General features: G+C 44.7%; 1 protein-coding gene across 2 annotated transcripts in view; it reads left to right on the top strand.

Moving 5' to 3' along the window:
- The first annotated feature begins 1,415 nt into the window (after positions 1-1,415).
- cacna1bb (calcium channel, voltage-dependent, N type, alpha 1B subunit, b) overlaps positions 1,416-12,871 on the top strand; it is a 152,282-nt gene continuing 140,826 nt past the window's right edge. For both annotated transcript variants that reach the window (XM_047569845.1, XM_047569844.1), the window contains exons 1-5: positions 1,416-1,522; positions 3,966-4,281; positions 6,287-6,565; positions 8,618-8,723; positions 11,335-11,474. In XM_047569845.1, the coding sequence (XP_047425801.1) occupies positions 1,462-1,522; positions 3,966-4,281; positions 6,287-6,565; positions 8,618-8,723; positions 11,335-11,474 (902 nt within the window). In that variant the 5' untranslated portion in view covers positions 1,416-1,461. The remainder of the gene's footprint in view (positions 1,523-3,965; positions 4,282-6,286; positions 6,566-8,617; positions 8,724-11,334; positions 11,475-12,871) is intronic.

The raw sequence follows: 12,871 nt of genomic DNA, 5'->3' as shown, positions 1-12,871 counted from the left end.
CTTATCTCGTCAAACGCAGAGACGTCGCTGAGGCATCTCCGAACTGAAGCCTGCAGCCGGTCTGACCCTGCACGGTATCCGGGCAGAAGCTCAGGTTTGACAGACGGGCTCCTGGCCTGGTGCTGGAATATTCAAACCGCTTCAGCGGCATCGGAGCGCCCGACACTTCCCACACACACATTTGTTCTTAATCAGCTTAGAGTTTTCAAACCTCTGATTTATGCTGTGATTTTTAGAGAGGCTTCTGTGCACTGAGAAGGTTTCAGATGTAAAAGATATGCCAAAGTTATTGCGGTTAAAGGTCCTAAACATTCCCCTGTTGCTCTCTTTTTGGTGCTACAGTACTGTTTCAAGAATCCTTGCTCACCTTATGGCTAACATAGAGTATTTAATTCACAACAAGATTATTATTATTATTATTATTATTAGGGCTATTTAAAAGGTCATGTGCTGAGGTCCACATCATACTTCTAGCAGAGTGTTTTCTGTTTCTGGCTCTGATTTGGTTACGTGTGGATGTATTTTTGTGAAATCCACCATTTGGAATTCAGTAGGATTTCATGTTGTAAGACTTGGACAAAGCTAGATTATTTCCCCCTTCCCCCAGCCGCAACATTAAAACCACTGACAGGAGAACTAAAATACACTGACCATCTTATGACAATTCAATGTTCTGATGGGAAACTTTTGGACCTGACATTGGCACTCCTTGATGGCAGCAGCCTGACACAGACAGATACACAAAACAGTCTAGGAACACCTCACAAAATATGAAGAACGGCACAAAGCGTCGACCTGGTGCAAATTCACTAGATCCCAAACTGATCCAGTATCTGTGGGACACCACAGGACACCCTCAGAAGACCCATGTCCATTCTCTGAAAAGTCACAACAGTTTTGGAGGCACAAGGGATTTCAGGAAAGATGGTGGTCATAATAATATGCCTGATCAGTGTGGTCAAGTCCAATATTGTCACACTGTACTTAAATCATGTACCATCCCATCTCTTAAACTAAACTCTAACTAGCAGCAAAGACATAGATGCAGGAACAGAACCAGCTACTGTCATAAAATGCAGCCTCAGGATTTGGATTCAGATTGTGCCCTGCAGCACCAGGGAGAAGAGAAAAAGAAGCAGGAAGTGAGCAACTGTACATCTGCAGGCCTTTTAGGTCTCATAAACTAGCCGTTGATTGCTCCCTTCCTGATTACCAGGGTGGACAACAAAAACAGAGTCGATAGCTGAATCAGAGAAATTTCTCCCTGACCATCAAAGATGGCTGCCCTGATACCAGAGTTCTTAACTGGCAGGGCAGGAAGCGGCCCTTCCGCATTCCAAGGCGGGAAAAACTTTGTTTTCTCTTGCTTTTTTTTTTCGTCTTCAGTGTCGCTGTCAGCAGACCTATGTGAACGGTGTGAGGGTCAGTCGCTTTACCTCACAGTTGAGTTGTACAGCAGTTATGAACAGAACAGTTCCTCAAAAATCCAGATGGGCAGAAAGACGATCTACTGTGGTTTATGGTACGTTCATTCTGGTTCTTATCACCTTTGATTTGTAATTTTACTTAACTCTTCACATTTTCAAGGGGGTTCAGGACCTCTTCAAGGGGAGATGACGTGGCAAAACAAAAGGAGCGTATTCAGTTTTCAGGCTCTGTTGTTTACTTGTGGAAATTTAGAACATAAAAATTAGAAATTGCTGATTCATATGATTTGGTTGTCAGCAGCTGGCTCCACTGCCCGACAGGACGTCAGTTAGCACGTATGATAGCTGAGAAAGTAGCCTTTTTTTATCCGACAGGTCCGTGCATCTATTTAGGAACTGGAGATGTCACTTAGTTGTGATTATCAAGAGAGATTACATGAAACCCGAAGAAGTCCGACTGCAGGGTTTCCAGTGAGATAACGTCCCCTCTTAAAGCGGGTAAACGGAGGCGCCTGAAGCCTTTGTCTGAGCAGGCGTTTGGTCTTGTCGTGGCAGAAAAAGGACAGGTGGTCCTAACAGCATTAACGGCGGCCCCATCCTGCTCCGGTGCCTCTCGTGATAAGTGTGAAAAAGAGGCAGCGCGCTCAGCCCCGAGGACCTGAGATGGTACGCGGCCGACATTAATTAGTAAATCAATGAAGCCTGGGCTTTTTCTACTCGTACGCCAAATGTCACCTGTGACAAACACTGAGTATCCCCAAGGGACAGCTTGAGCACCAGTGGATAGACTGATCCCAGATGATGTCAGGACCAGTCCTGCTGATGAGTCTCATTACAGCTTAAGGACATTACTTTACATATAAAGTTTTATATTGGTTTTGTGTACCCAACACTGTTTGCTTGTGCAATTTTATGTCTAACAGCAAGCATTAATGAGCCCAACCCAAATTCATATATTTACTTTGTAAAAATACACACATTGCCTGAATTGTGCTTCTTAATGCACTGCGTATCTACCTGTAGCTGTTTTTGCCAGGAATATTTGTCTGCACTTTAGAGGCAGTTGCAGGATACAGTTGATGGTTTCCAGCTAAACCCTTTCCACACGCCGGTAGTTTGGTTCTTTGACCACCTGGGCCGCTTTACTCTAGAGTGACCCATCCTTAAAAAAAACAAATACATAAGATAAGAAAATCCTTTTTGTGCCGCAGCAGCAGCACACAGTTTAAACCGTGCACACAGGAGATGAAAAACGTAAATGTTAAATAATGTCTATTGCACATGACAGAATAAATGTATGTAAACAGAATTTATTGCACAGATGTGAAAGATCCTACGGTTTGTGTTGTGATTATTCAGTGTGTGGTCTACTTGGTTGTAAAAGCCTCACGCAGTCAGACTGTTGTAGTGCCAGGAAGGGGGTGGGGCTGGTTTTCCGTCAGCGATGAAGGCTTTGCTGTCATCCTCCTATCACTCACCACCTCCACAGACTCAGGAGTCCCACCCAGTCTGTTAAGTCTCCTCTCGCCTGCCACTCTGGCAGACCACTTTATAGTAGATGGATATCCAGTAACTAACCACAGCAGCCAACCTCGGTTGGTCAAACCCTTTCAGTCTATCGCTACATGGCCCCCATGTCCATGTTGGTTTTAACTATGGGAGCAGAGTACAAGCGAGTCAAGATGGCCGCTGCTGCATCCCACCCACCTTAGGATTCAAACTTACTCTTCTGATAGACCTATTGAGCTCTAAATACATCTAACTTATTTTTATTATTATTTTATGTGACGTTTTAAATTGTAAAATTTATTTTGTATGACATTTCAAATACAATGTAACTCAAAGTGCTTTACATTAAAAACAGAATTAAATAATATTAAAAATGATATTAAAATATCAACATTAGGTCAAATTTGTTGTGTAAAGACGAAGTAAAAAAGGAAGACGTCACTCCTGGACATTTGTTGCCCCCTGGGTAATGTAGTGTAAATTCCATCATGAATTGACAAGAGGTCAAATGTTGTTGGTGGTGGTAGTTTTGTGTGTTCCTTACGCCTAAAGCATTATCTGTAGGCAACTTTCTCTTTCTCTTTGAACTTTGGTGTCCTTTCTACTCAGTCTTAACGCAAAAATGATTCTAAACCAGTCAAAATTTTGTGTTCTCCATATTTACCTGCAAAATACAATTAAAAACCGTCCCGTCTGGCAACAGAAGCTACAGCTAACTGCGCTAGCCAAACTGAAGTTTCACAATTAGCCATTTATTTGTCTGACTCCTACTGAAAATGTAAGTTGAACAACTGAACTTTACTGCTAATGTGAACCCGAAACGTAACTCTTTGTCTTTTGATATGATTTCGCTGTCAAGTTTCAGGTGAAACCAGCGTTTTTTTAAAGACCAGGCTGGCCAGCTAGATGTTCAACAGTTAGTTGTAGGCTTTGTTGTGTTTTGTTAGCAGTGTGTTCTGCTCTGAACTACATTTAACTGTTTATTTATCGATGAAGATGTAGAAGTTGTCTTCTTGCTCGGTTCTGTAGCGGTCCGCTCGGCCACATACGGCTCCTGGAGGATGCTCACCCTGGGCTCAGAGTACGAGGACACCTGGGCTCCGGCTCCGGGTCTCTCACCTGACAAGAGGCGCTCTACCATGAAGCCGGTCAGCGAGGAGCCGGAGCCGGAGCTGGAGGAAACGGAGTCGGAGGAGGCGTCGTGGAGATCAGTCGATAAGGCCACGGTGCAAAAGTATGACACGGTTTTACACCTGGACGGAGTGAGCAGACAGGGAACCGGAGACGGCGTCCGCAAAGTCGTGAGGAAGCACGACATGCTGAACAACACGGCGTGGGCCCGCGGGTAAACACACGCACCAACAGATTTAAACAGTCACAACATACATACATACATACATACATTCAGGAAATAATAAATGAATGAATGATCTAAATTTACAAATAGTAAAGGATTTAGATTAACCTTTACCATCTGTCATGGCTATTTTAGGCTGTAGAAGTCCATAACTGTCAGAATATTGAATCAATTGAAAATAGTGTCACTGTTTGGATATGTTGCACTGATTTGATTTCAGATGAGCACTTCCAAACTAGCTTCTCCTGCAATGCCTCCATATTTTTTTTATTTATTTATCTATTTATTTATCTATCTTTGTCCTCCCAAGTATGGATTCTCGTTGCAGGACATTAAGTAAACCACCAGATGTCTCCTCGGTCCTGCAGAGGATGTAAACAGAGAGCGACACTGGATTTACACATGCTTCATTTAAAACTATGTAAAACAACCCTAGACTGATTCATTTCATAGCGGGGCTCCAAGTGAACAACTGGCTGGACATATAGTTCACCTGAATGCTCTAACTGTGACTAAGCCTGGCATTATTAAGACACTGAATGTGCATCACACACACGTTCATAAATAAATGGTGGGCGACGTGACAACACATGCCTTCATTGGCAATAGAGTTTTAAAGCTCAGTTATTTGGACACTACTGAGTGTGTGTATTGGCGTATACATACTTCATTGGTTTCTGGTAGTTGAAAGATGAAAACGCAAGAAATGTAAAGCAGTAGCCTATTTATGTTATAAAAAAAAATAGCTCAGTACCTCAATATAACATATTTGGTCTAGCTGTTAACAGGAAGTGACTCGCAGATAGATGGTGGATCAAGCTATGGCCGACAGACACAGTTTTATATTGTGGCTCCTGGAAAAAGGAAGCCGCCCTTCATCTGCATCTGCACTTTGTTAGATTCATCAAATCCTGTCCAGCTGGTGACATGATGCAGGTTGTGTCGTTGAGTGAAGGTTTAGTGAAGTCTGAGTAAACAAATTGGATAATATTATGTTCACAAGTGCAGCAATGATGTCTGCGGTGCCCTAATAATGACAGAGTAAAAGGCTGAGTCATTGCAAAAATATTTATATTCACAAGTATAATTATAAGATGTTATTATGCGCTTATTTATTCCAGAGGCTAGGGACCCAGCAAGGTAGGTAACCAACATTTTCTCCATTAGTAAGATGCCATTCTATTCGTGTATTGTTGTTGAATTTGGACGTTATTTAGTTTCTATGAAAACATTTCCCCTCCCTGATACCCAAAGTAACGTTGATTAGCGCGCATGTTTTGACGCACCGTGCTTTACTGAACTTCATCGATGTTTTTTTGGCTCTTATAACCAGCCAGCAGACCGTGAGCGCGTCTGTGCGCTCCAGTCACCGATAGGCTCACACTGGTCACATGCGCTCTTCCTTATTCCACTGGGGACTCGCTAAATAGCCTACAGCCCCCATGCAGGGAGCGATCAAACAGAAATCGCAGGACAACCGCTCCTGTTGGATTTGCCCGTGTTATTGTTGCCGTCGGCTGGAGTAAGAAGAAACGGGGATTATCATTTTTGTTTTGGTTTTTTTTTGGTGCTCCTGCGAATTTTCCTCCGACACCCCGAACATTTCAACTGGTGTTTGGACGCTGACACGATGCTGTCAGGATTTTGGACGGAGACGGGGTATCTGATTTGATTTCGCCGTGAATCGTCTCCACTTATAGAGCCCTTTTGATATGGTTGGAGCAGCCTCAATTAAGTGAGCGTATTTGCATGTGAAGTGCTTTGTCGTTGAAAAACTTTAGTGTTTTTTTTAATTTCCCCGAGGATGAACGAACGGAAAGGACCAAGAGAAGATGGTTCACAGTGAGGCCACCTTATTTCTCGAACGAGGCGCTTCTTGTACACTCCACGGCCAAGCAGAGGTTTGGATGAAGCTGGTTTGTTGTGATGCGTCTCCCCTCCGTTTCCACTGACACCACTTTGGATTTTCCCCTTTGGATCTGTGCGTTTCCAGAATGGCTCGCTTCGCAGAAGATCTCCCCACCCGCTATGGAGGAGGCGCAGGCGGCGGAGGGAGAGGCGGACCGGGCGCCGGGAGGGGGGGCGCCCGGGGTGGCGGCGCTCCGGGTGGGCAGAGGATGTACAAGCAGTCGATGGCCCAGAGGGCTCGGACAATGGCCATTTACAACCCGAACCCTGTCAAACAAAACTGCTTCACTGTCAACCGCTCCCTCTTCATCTTCCGCGAGGACAATCTCATCAGGAAGTATGCAAAGCGAATAACAGAGTGGCCATATCCTTCCTGACCAAGAGGCACTACGCACAGGGCAGCAGGTGCATCTATAGCTTTCTTAGAAACCACACACTAATGGTTAAAAAGCAGAAACGCACCACCGCCTGCAGGCCCGTTTTTTAAGATTCAAGTTTAGACGCTGGTCTGGATGATGTACTCCGCTGTCAGCTTTGTTTGTAATCAGCACTCTGCGCCGGTGAAAGGACAGGTATCGGAGTAGCGGCCACAGTGTTTCTCTCTTTTCTTTATTTCTCTCCGTGCAACCCTGACCTCACCTGTCGCTGCGCGTCTTATCTCTGCTCAACATGACAAAGATGTTTTCTCAGTAGGTGCGCGCAGTGAAAAGACTTCACACCCGCCTATTGTGTCGCCCCTTTCACCCTCAGCTCCATTCAGAGCTTGTTGGCTTTCGCGTCAGGCGATAAGTTCTATTGTCATAAACGTCAACTGCGAGCCGTCTGCCGGCCGCGGACAGCAATTCGTGCGTCGTAGTTAATAAAAATCAAACACCGCTGTTCATTTACGCAGACAGGAGTCAATAGGAAGCTGCGTGCGTAAAGGGGCGACGGTAAGTCAGCGGCGCCCCCCTCCTCTTCGTATCGTCCCTACTTAGGTGTAATTTGCACAGGGAAAGAAAAGGAGTGCGCTTGTCCACGGTTGCAGAAACCGCCTCGTCGTGTTAGTTGGGAGCCCTCTCCATGGTGCTGAACTCGCCCACGCTCACCTCCACGCCACTCCTTGAACGCTGCGAAAACACGTCCGCTTTAACGAGTCGTGTCACCATCCAAACACTCCTGCTTACTCTTAAATTTAGGGAGAGATTTTTTCTCCCCCGTCATTTCCAACATGTTTCTGAGTCTGTTTACCCATCCAAGCCTTTTTTTTTTTCTAAAAGGCTAAAGGCTTTAGTGATTGTCATATGAATAAACAGAGCAGGAAACGAAGTGGAATGTCAAGTCATGTGAAGTTTATGTTAAATAGACCTTTGTCATTGCTGTCTGACTATTTTAATCTTTTGGTATAGTACTGGTATAGCCCTTTAAATATGCGTTGCTTATGTACAAAATACTTGTTTTTCATAGATCAAGGTTAAAGTGAATTATCAGATTAATACAATCTTGAAACAAGCACTTTGGACTGAAAATGGAGAGTTAAAGTTGCAATAATTTTTTCAACATTTTCATTGGAAAAACAAACAAAAAAAAATCAGTTGTAGGCTAAGTGACTCGTTAAAGTTGATATGTTTTACGGTGAAAAGGCTAAGGATGGGAACTAGACCCTGTGTCACAAATATTATCGGACAGTTGGAATTTCTCTGTGTAAAAGTGAGCGCAACAGTAGCTGTAATCAAACAACCTGGTTGTCAGTGTATCTGTGCCCTCTACGAGTTTATAAAAATAGGACTTCCTGCTCTACAGGACCACAGTAATAAAATAAGAAATACATGAAACTTGATCATCACTGTTGAACAGTAATTGTAGCTGTTTCACTCATTTCCATTAAGAATTAACTATCAGAGGCGCAATTTTCTGGTTGCATAACCAGGGAACTTGGGTGTCTTCATGGGAAATGAATCTGCGTCTTTGCGTTAATGGTTATAAGCTCCATATTCCCCTGTGATTCACGGGCTCTCAATAGGCCCTGACCCGCAGGCAATGACCTGGTGAAAATGGATTGCAGAATGAATCAGCCATTGAAAATGGTTGGAAATGGTCAACCATCTGGAAGGATAATAAGTACATGTATAGGATGCTTTATTTCTAAAAAACAAAACAACAACAACCTTCAACTAAATCATAATGGAAGGTTTATGGCTATGTGGACATAACGCATCCAGATTTAGATTTAGGTTTATAGACATTCCATCCATAATTTGATGCAGCCTGCATCCTTATTTTCTTAGACTAAAATGGGTGACACATTTATTTTACTGGACACATATCCATATCTGAAAAGGTCTCCATACATACAATAGAAGGAACAGTATGATTCAGTTGTGAAATGAAATGAAACGTATGAACTCCTTTTCCCACTGCTCCTTAACTCTCACACTCCATTCGAGTACATGATCCTGGCTACAATCATCGCCAACTGCATCGTCTTGGCCTTGGAGCAGCATCTACCTGCTAGTGACAAGACGCCCATGTCAGAGCGCCTGGTAAGTCCATTTCGAAGTGATTTTCTTCTTCCCACTCTAATTTTTCCTGCCCCTGACTCTGAGACCCTAAGCCTTTAGTCGTTTGGCGGGTTTAAGTGTGTCTTATTGTTTCGGTCTTCTAGCCATTATCATATAAGTCAGCGCCCCCCCAGGCTCCCCGCTCTCCCAGCTGCTCACATATGCATTGGGTTTAAACAAAACATTTGAACCCTGGCATTCACGTCGCACGGCTAACCGGTGTCAGAGAGAACCGAAGGAGACCACCGCGCGGGGAGGTCAAGTGGCATGTGCAACGAAAAAGAAATCTGCATGTGGCTCCATGGCTCAGCACTTTGCTCTTTCCTGTTCCTGAGCGGGTTGCAGCTCCAAGGAGTTTGCCTTAAAATAGAAAGCCAAATAGTGCTGCAAAGAGCAACAGCTTTGTGGGAAAGAAAAAAAAAAAGTCGATTAATTCCTCTCATATTCAGCCACCTGCTTTTGTTCTTGAATAATCTCGGCAGCTGTGATTCAGATCCAGAAGTGAAGATGCTGCAGGTGGGAAAACAAAAAGGTAGCTTTCAGATTAGAGTGGTTAACACAAAGGAGAAAACACACTGCCTTTTCCAGCGCATAAAACAAGATGCCTTTTAATTAGAGCGAGAGATACGTTGTAATTTATAGCTCAGTCAACAGATTAGGAGGTGCGCTGTAATTTGAGGCAACAATGGAAGGTATTCAGCAACAGTCCGGGGAATCTATTGCAGGTCTTCAATGCCGCGATCCTTGGGAAATTTCTGCTGGTTTCTGAAAGCATATTTATAATTCAGCATGTTTCATGCATATCTATAATAGATGTAAACACGCTACTCGTAAAGACATCTATCCAGACATCTCACTGTATTGTCATTACATAAGACGCTGAATCGCCTTTGTTCAAGCTTGATTTTATGGGGGATACCATCATTATCTCAATGAATGGCTGGCTACATCGTGGACTACAATGCGTTTTATTGGCTCGAAAGCAGCTTATCTGCTTCCCAACAACGACACCAAACTGTCATTACTTCACCGATGCAGCCTCCGTGCTGGATACAGTAGATCTCATTCAACATATCTCCGATCATGCTCGCAGTAGTCTGCAAGCGCCAAAGTAAAGGTCACATTTCGTCTAATGCTCGGGCCTGTCACACCGCTTTTACGTGATTATTTATGTTGGAGCCTGGGTGACGCTGGGGGCCGGGGACACTGTCTGTCAGGTTGTGGTCTTGCCGGGGGCAAGAAGGAGACATCGAGGGAGGAGGAAGGAGGGAGGAGGAAGGAGGATGTAGGCGTGAGATATCCTCCGCTCGTACCCTGCGCGTTGCTGCAGGCTCCTGCGGATCTTAATGCATGCAAAGGGGGAAGTGTTGAGGCATCCACGCCTGATCCAGTCCCCTCACTTACACCAAAGCCTCGGGTGAACCTGGCCTCATGGTGTAAATGATTGCACTTTGATCCGCTGCTGATTGTCCGTCGCTGTTGGGGAGTAGTGCAGCGGCCCAATACGTTGTGTTGCGGAAAAAGGGACCTTTCAAAAAGATAAAACTATTCTATTTAGATAATGTTGTGCATTTACTTCGCTCTAGCATTACTCTAAGCTAACTGCACTTCCATTATCCCAGGCTTTGTTTTGTTATGTCACACCACAAGAAGACTTGGATGACCCGAGGTCCAAATGTCGAGTGCCCCTTTCTTCTGATCATAGGCCCTTCACTCGTCTGGTTTTAAGCTTAACCTCTTTAGTGCGTTTCAGGCAGCCCGAATGCAGCTCTGTTTTGCCCAAGCACCTCCTAACACAGTGTTTATTTTTGGCAAATGAGCACCCCGACCTCCCCTCCGTTTGGCCCGCAGTCTTCCTCGGGAGGCTCGAGTGTCCTTCTGGTGCTGAAGTAGCCTCGCGGTCAACCCGCCCCTCGCCTTTTACCCTTTCAAGTCCGCACTGTTATTGGCTCCAACGCTTCCCACGTGCCATTCTGGTGGAGCCTCCATTACCATATTATATGCAGCGCTTAGGTCACACAAGAAATGCTCGTGCTCCTTTCTCGTTGCCTTGAATATGAAGTCAGCTCAAGTACTTCCCTCTACCATGTGTTTTTTTTTTTTTTTGGCAAAATATGTCTGTAGTTAGGCCTAGAGGCCCTTTCCAGTGGTCAGCCAGGGACCTGCCCCTCTTCATCATTCTGTCTCTGCCCTTACAGAGTCAAACACAGCTGATTACCCCTTGTTTTGACATAACACATCCTTGTGGGATTTCGTCGGCTTCCGACTGTAGCTAAATAGTTCATTTTGTTTGTTTGAATGCATTAAATATGAATGCCTGATGCGCCATTGATTTACCAAATCCTCCAAGATCACGCTGTGTTTGTGAATATTTGTTTTGACTGTATCTTGTCTCTTTTCATCCAGAGAAGGGGCCTGTACTTCCTCCACTCCTGCAGACGCCGGTGCGCGAAGTGAAAGGAGCCACATTTCTTTCTCTCTTTTACTCAGCCCCCTCTCTTTCGCCCAACGCTTCATTAAACACTCTCTTACCTCTGAAAAAGATCGCCTTGTGTCAATCTCACCCTCTCCCCGGTCCTCTGTCTCTCCGTAGGACGACACAGAGCCCTACTTTATTGGAATATTCTGTTTCGAGGCTGCCATTAAGATCATCGCCCTGGGCTTCGCGTTTCACAAAGGCTCCTACCTCCGCAACGGCTGGAATGTAATGGACTTCGTGGTCGTCCTCACTGGGTGAGTCTCTCGCCCGCCGGGCGTCAGCTGGAGATGGAAGTCGTGAGTGAAAGAGTGGTTTCTTTTGTGCGCGTCCGCGAGCGCCCTGAGAGGGAGCACAGTGGAATCACCTTCTGCCCGCGAGCGCAACGTGTTATTCAACAAGTAACGCGAGTGCGTGGAAGACGTGGAAGCAGCGTCACAGTGGACATTTGTTGCTTTGGCGTTTTCAGTTTCTCGTGGCTGTTGCTTAACTTCTGAAATATGGTTGTGGCAACTTTGTGGCAACAGTTTCACGGAGACCCTTTTCTTCTTACACGCACAGAATATTCAAACTTGTTGCCTTTAGTTTAACAAAAAAGAATTCACTGTTTATGTGTTTCAAGAAAATTAATTGGTTTTCCCAGTCTGTGTTTTTCCTCGGCCTTGAGACAGCTGTAACATATAATATTCAACAGACTCATATACTATAGTTGATAAGGTACGATCAGGCACCTCCATAATTTTTTCATCCATTATTAGACAAAGTATGAGGTTTACGATAATTTGCAACGAAATTCATAAATGTGTCTCAGCAGTACCACAGTGCCTGGCCTACATGCCTCATTTTTTATTTTTTTTATTATTATTTTTTAATTTTAAGTTTCAGGAATACTGTAAGCACATGTTGCAGTGCATCTTGTGAGCTTAGCGCATCACATAGTTCTGTGACTGATGCTTTTATGGCTGAAAGTCGTATTTTCGTTTCTTTCTAAATTGCTTATAGTGGCTTCACGGCAGGTTGGCTGTCAGACTCTGGAGCTTCGGAGGCGTGTAATGGCCCCCGGTTCTTATTATCAGAGGGAGTCATGAACAGTCAATGCCGTAGCAGCGCTCGGGTCAATAGTTCCGAGTAGTTGCTGCTGGGATTTTTCAACCTCAGCCAAGCTAAAGATTTGTCTGGGAGGCGGAGCGCTGGTCCTGCTCTGTGACGTCGTTGGATTGACGTTTCATTTAGGGGACAAAATAAACTTTTTTGAGCACTTTACTTTTATTTTTCCTAACATTTTACATGCTCCCAAAAAACCAGAAATCATGTTATTCTTCAGAGCTGCTTAAAGATGCTATACACAGTAATTAGAAGCATCAGATGCTTCACACGAAACACAGATATCATGTTCGGTGTATGTTGCTCCCATGTTCGTACACTCGGAGGCAGCGGCGTGCGTCACCGAGGCTCTGAAAGCTCCGTCAGTATTGACCCGCGTCGATCGGGTCACCGTCGGCTCCATGTGGTGAACGAGTATTTGATTTTTACTTCAGATCCAGCAGCGTATGAGAGCAGTCAATCAGTCCTCTCATGTAATTCTCATTTATGTCCCCTCGCTGCCCCATCAGTCACGCCGCGTTAGAAACGTGCCGCCTGCTTCGCCTTGTTA

The sequence above is a fragment of the Mugil cephalus genome, chromosome 19 (assembly GCF_022458985.1).
Source record: "Mugil cephalus isolate CIBA_MC_2020 chromosome 19, CIBA_Mcephalus_1.1, whole genome shotgun sequence".
Taxonomy (NCBI): Eukaryota; Metazoa; Chordata; class Actinopteri; order Mugiliformes; family Mugilidae; genus Mugil; species Mugil cephalus.
The sequence above is the reverse complement of the archived record's forward strand: the minus strand, read 5'-3'. Positions and strand labels throughout refer to the sequence as shown.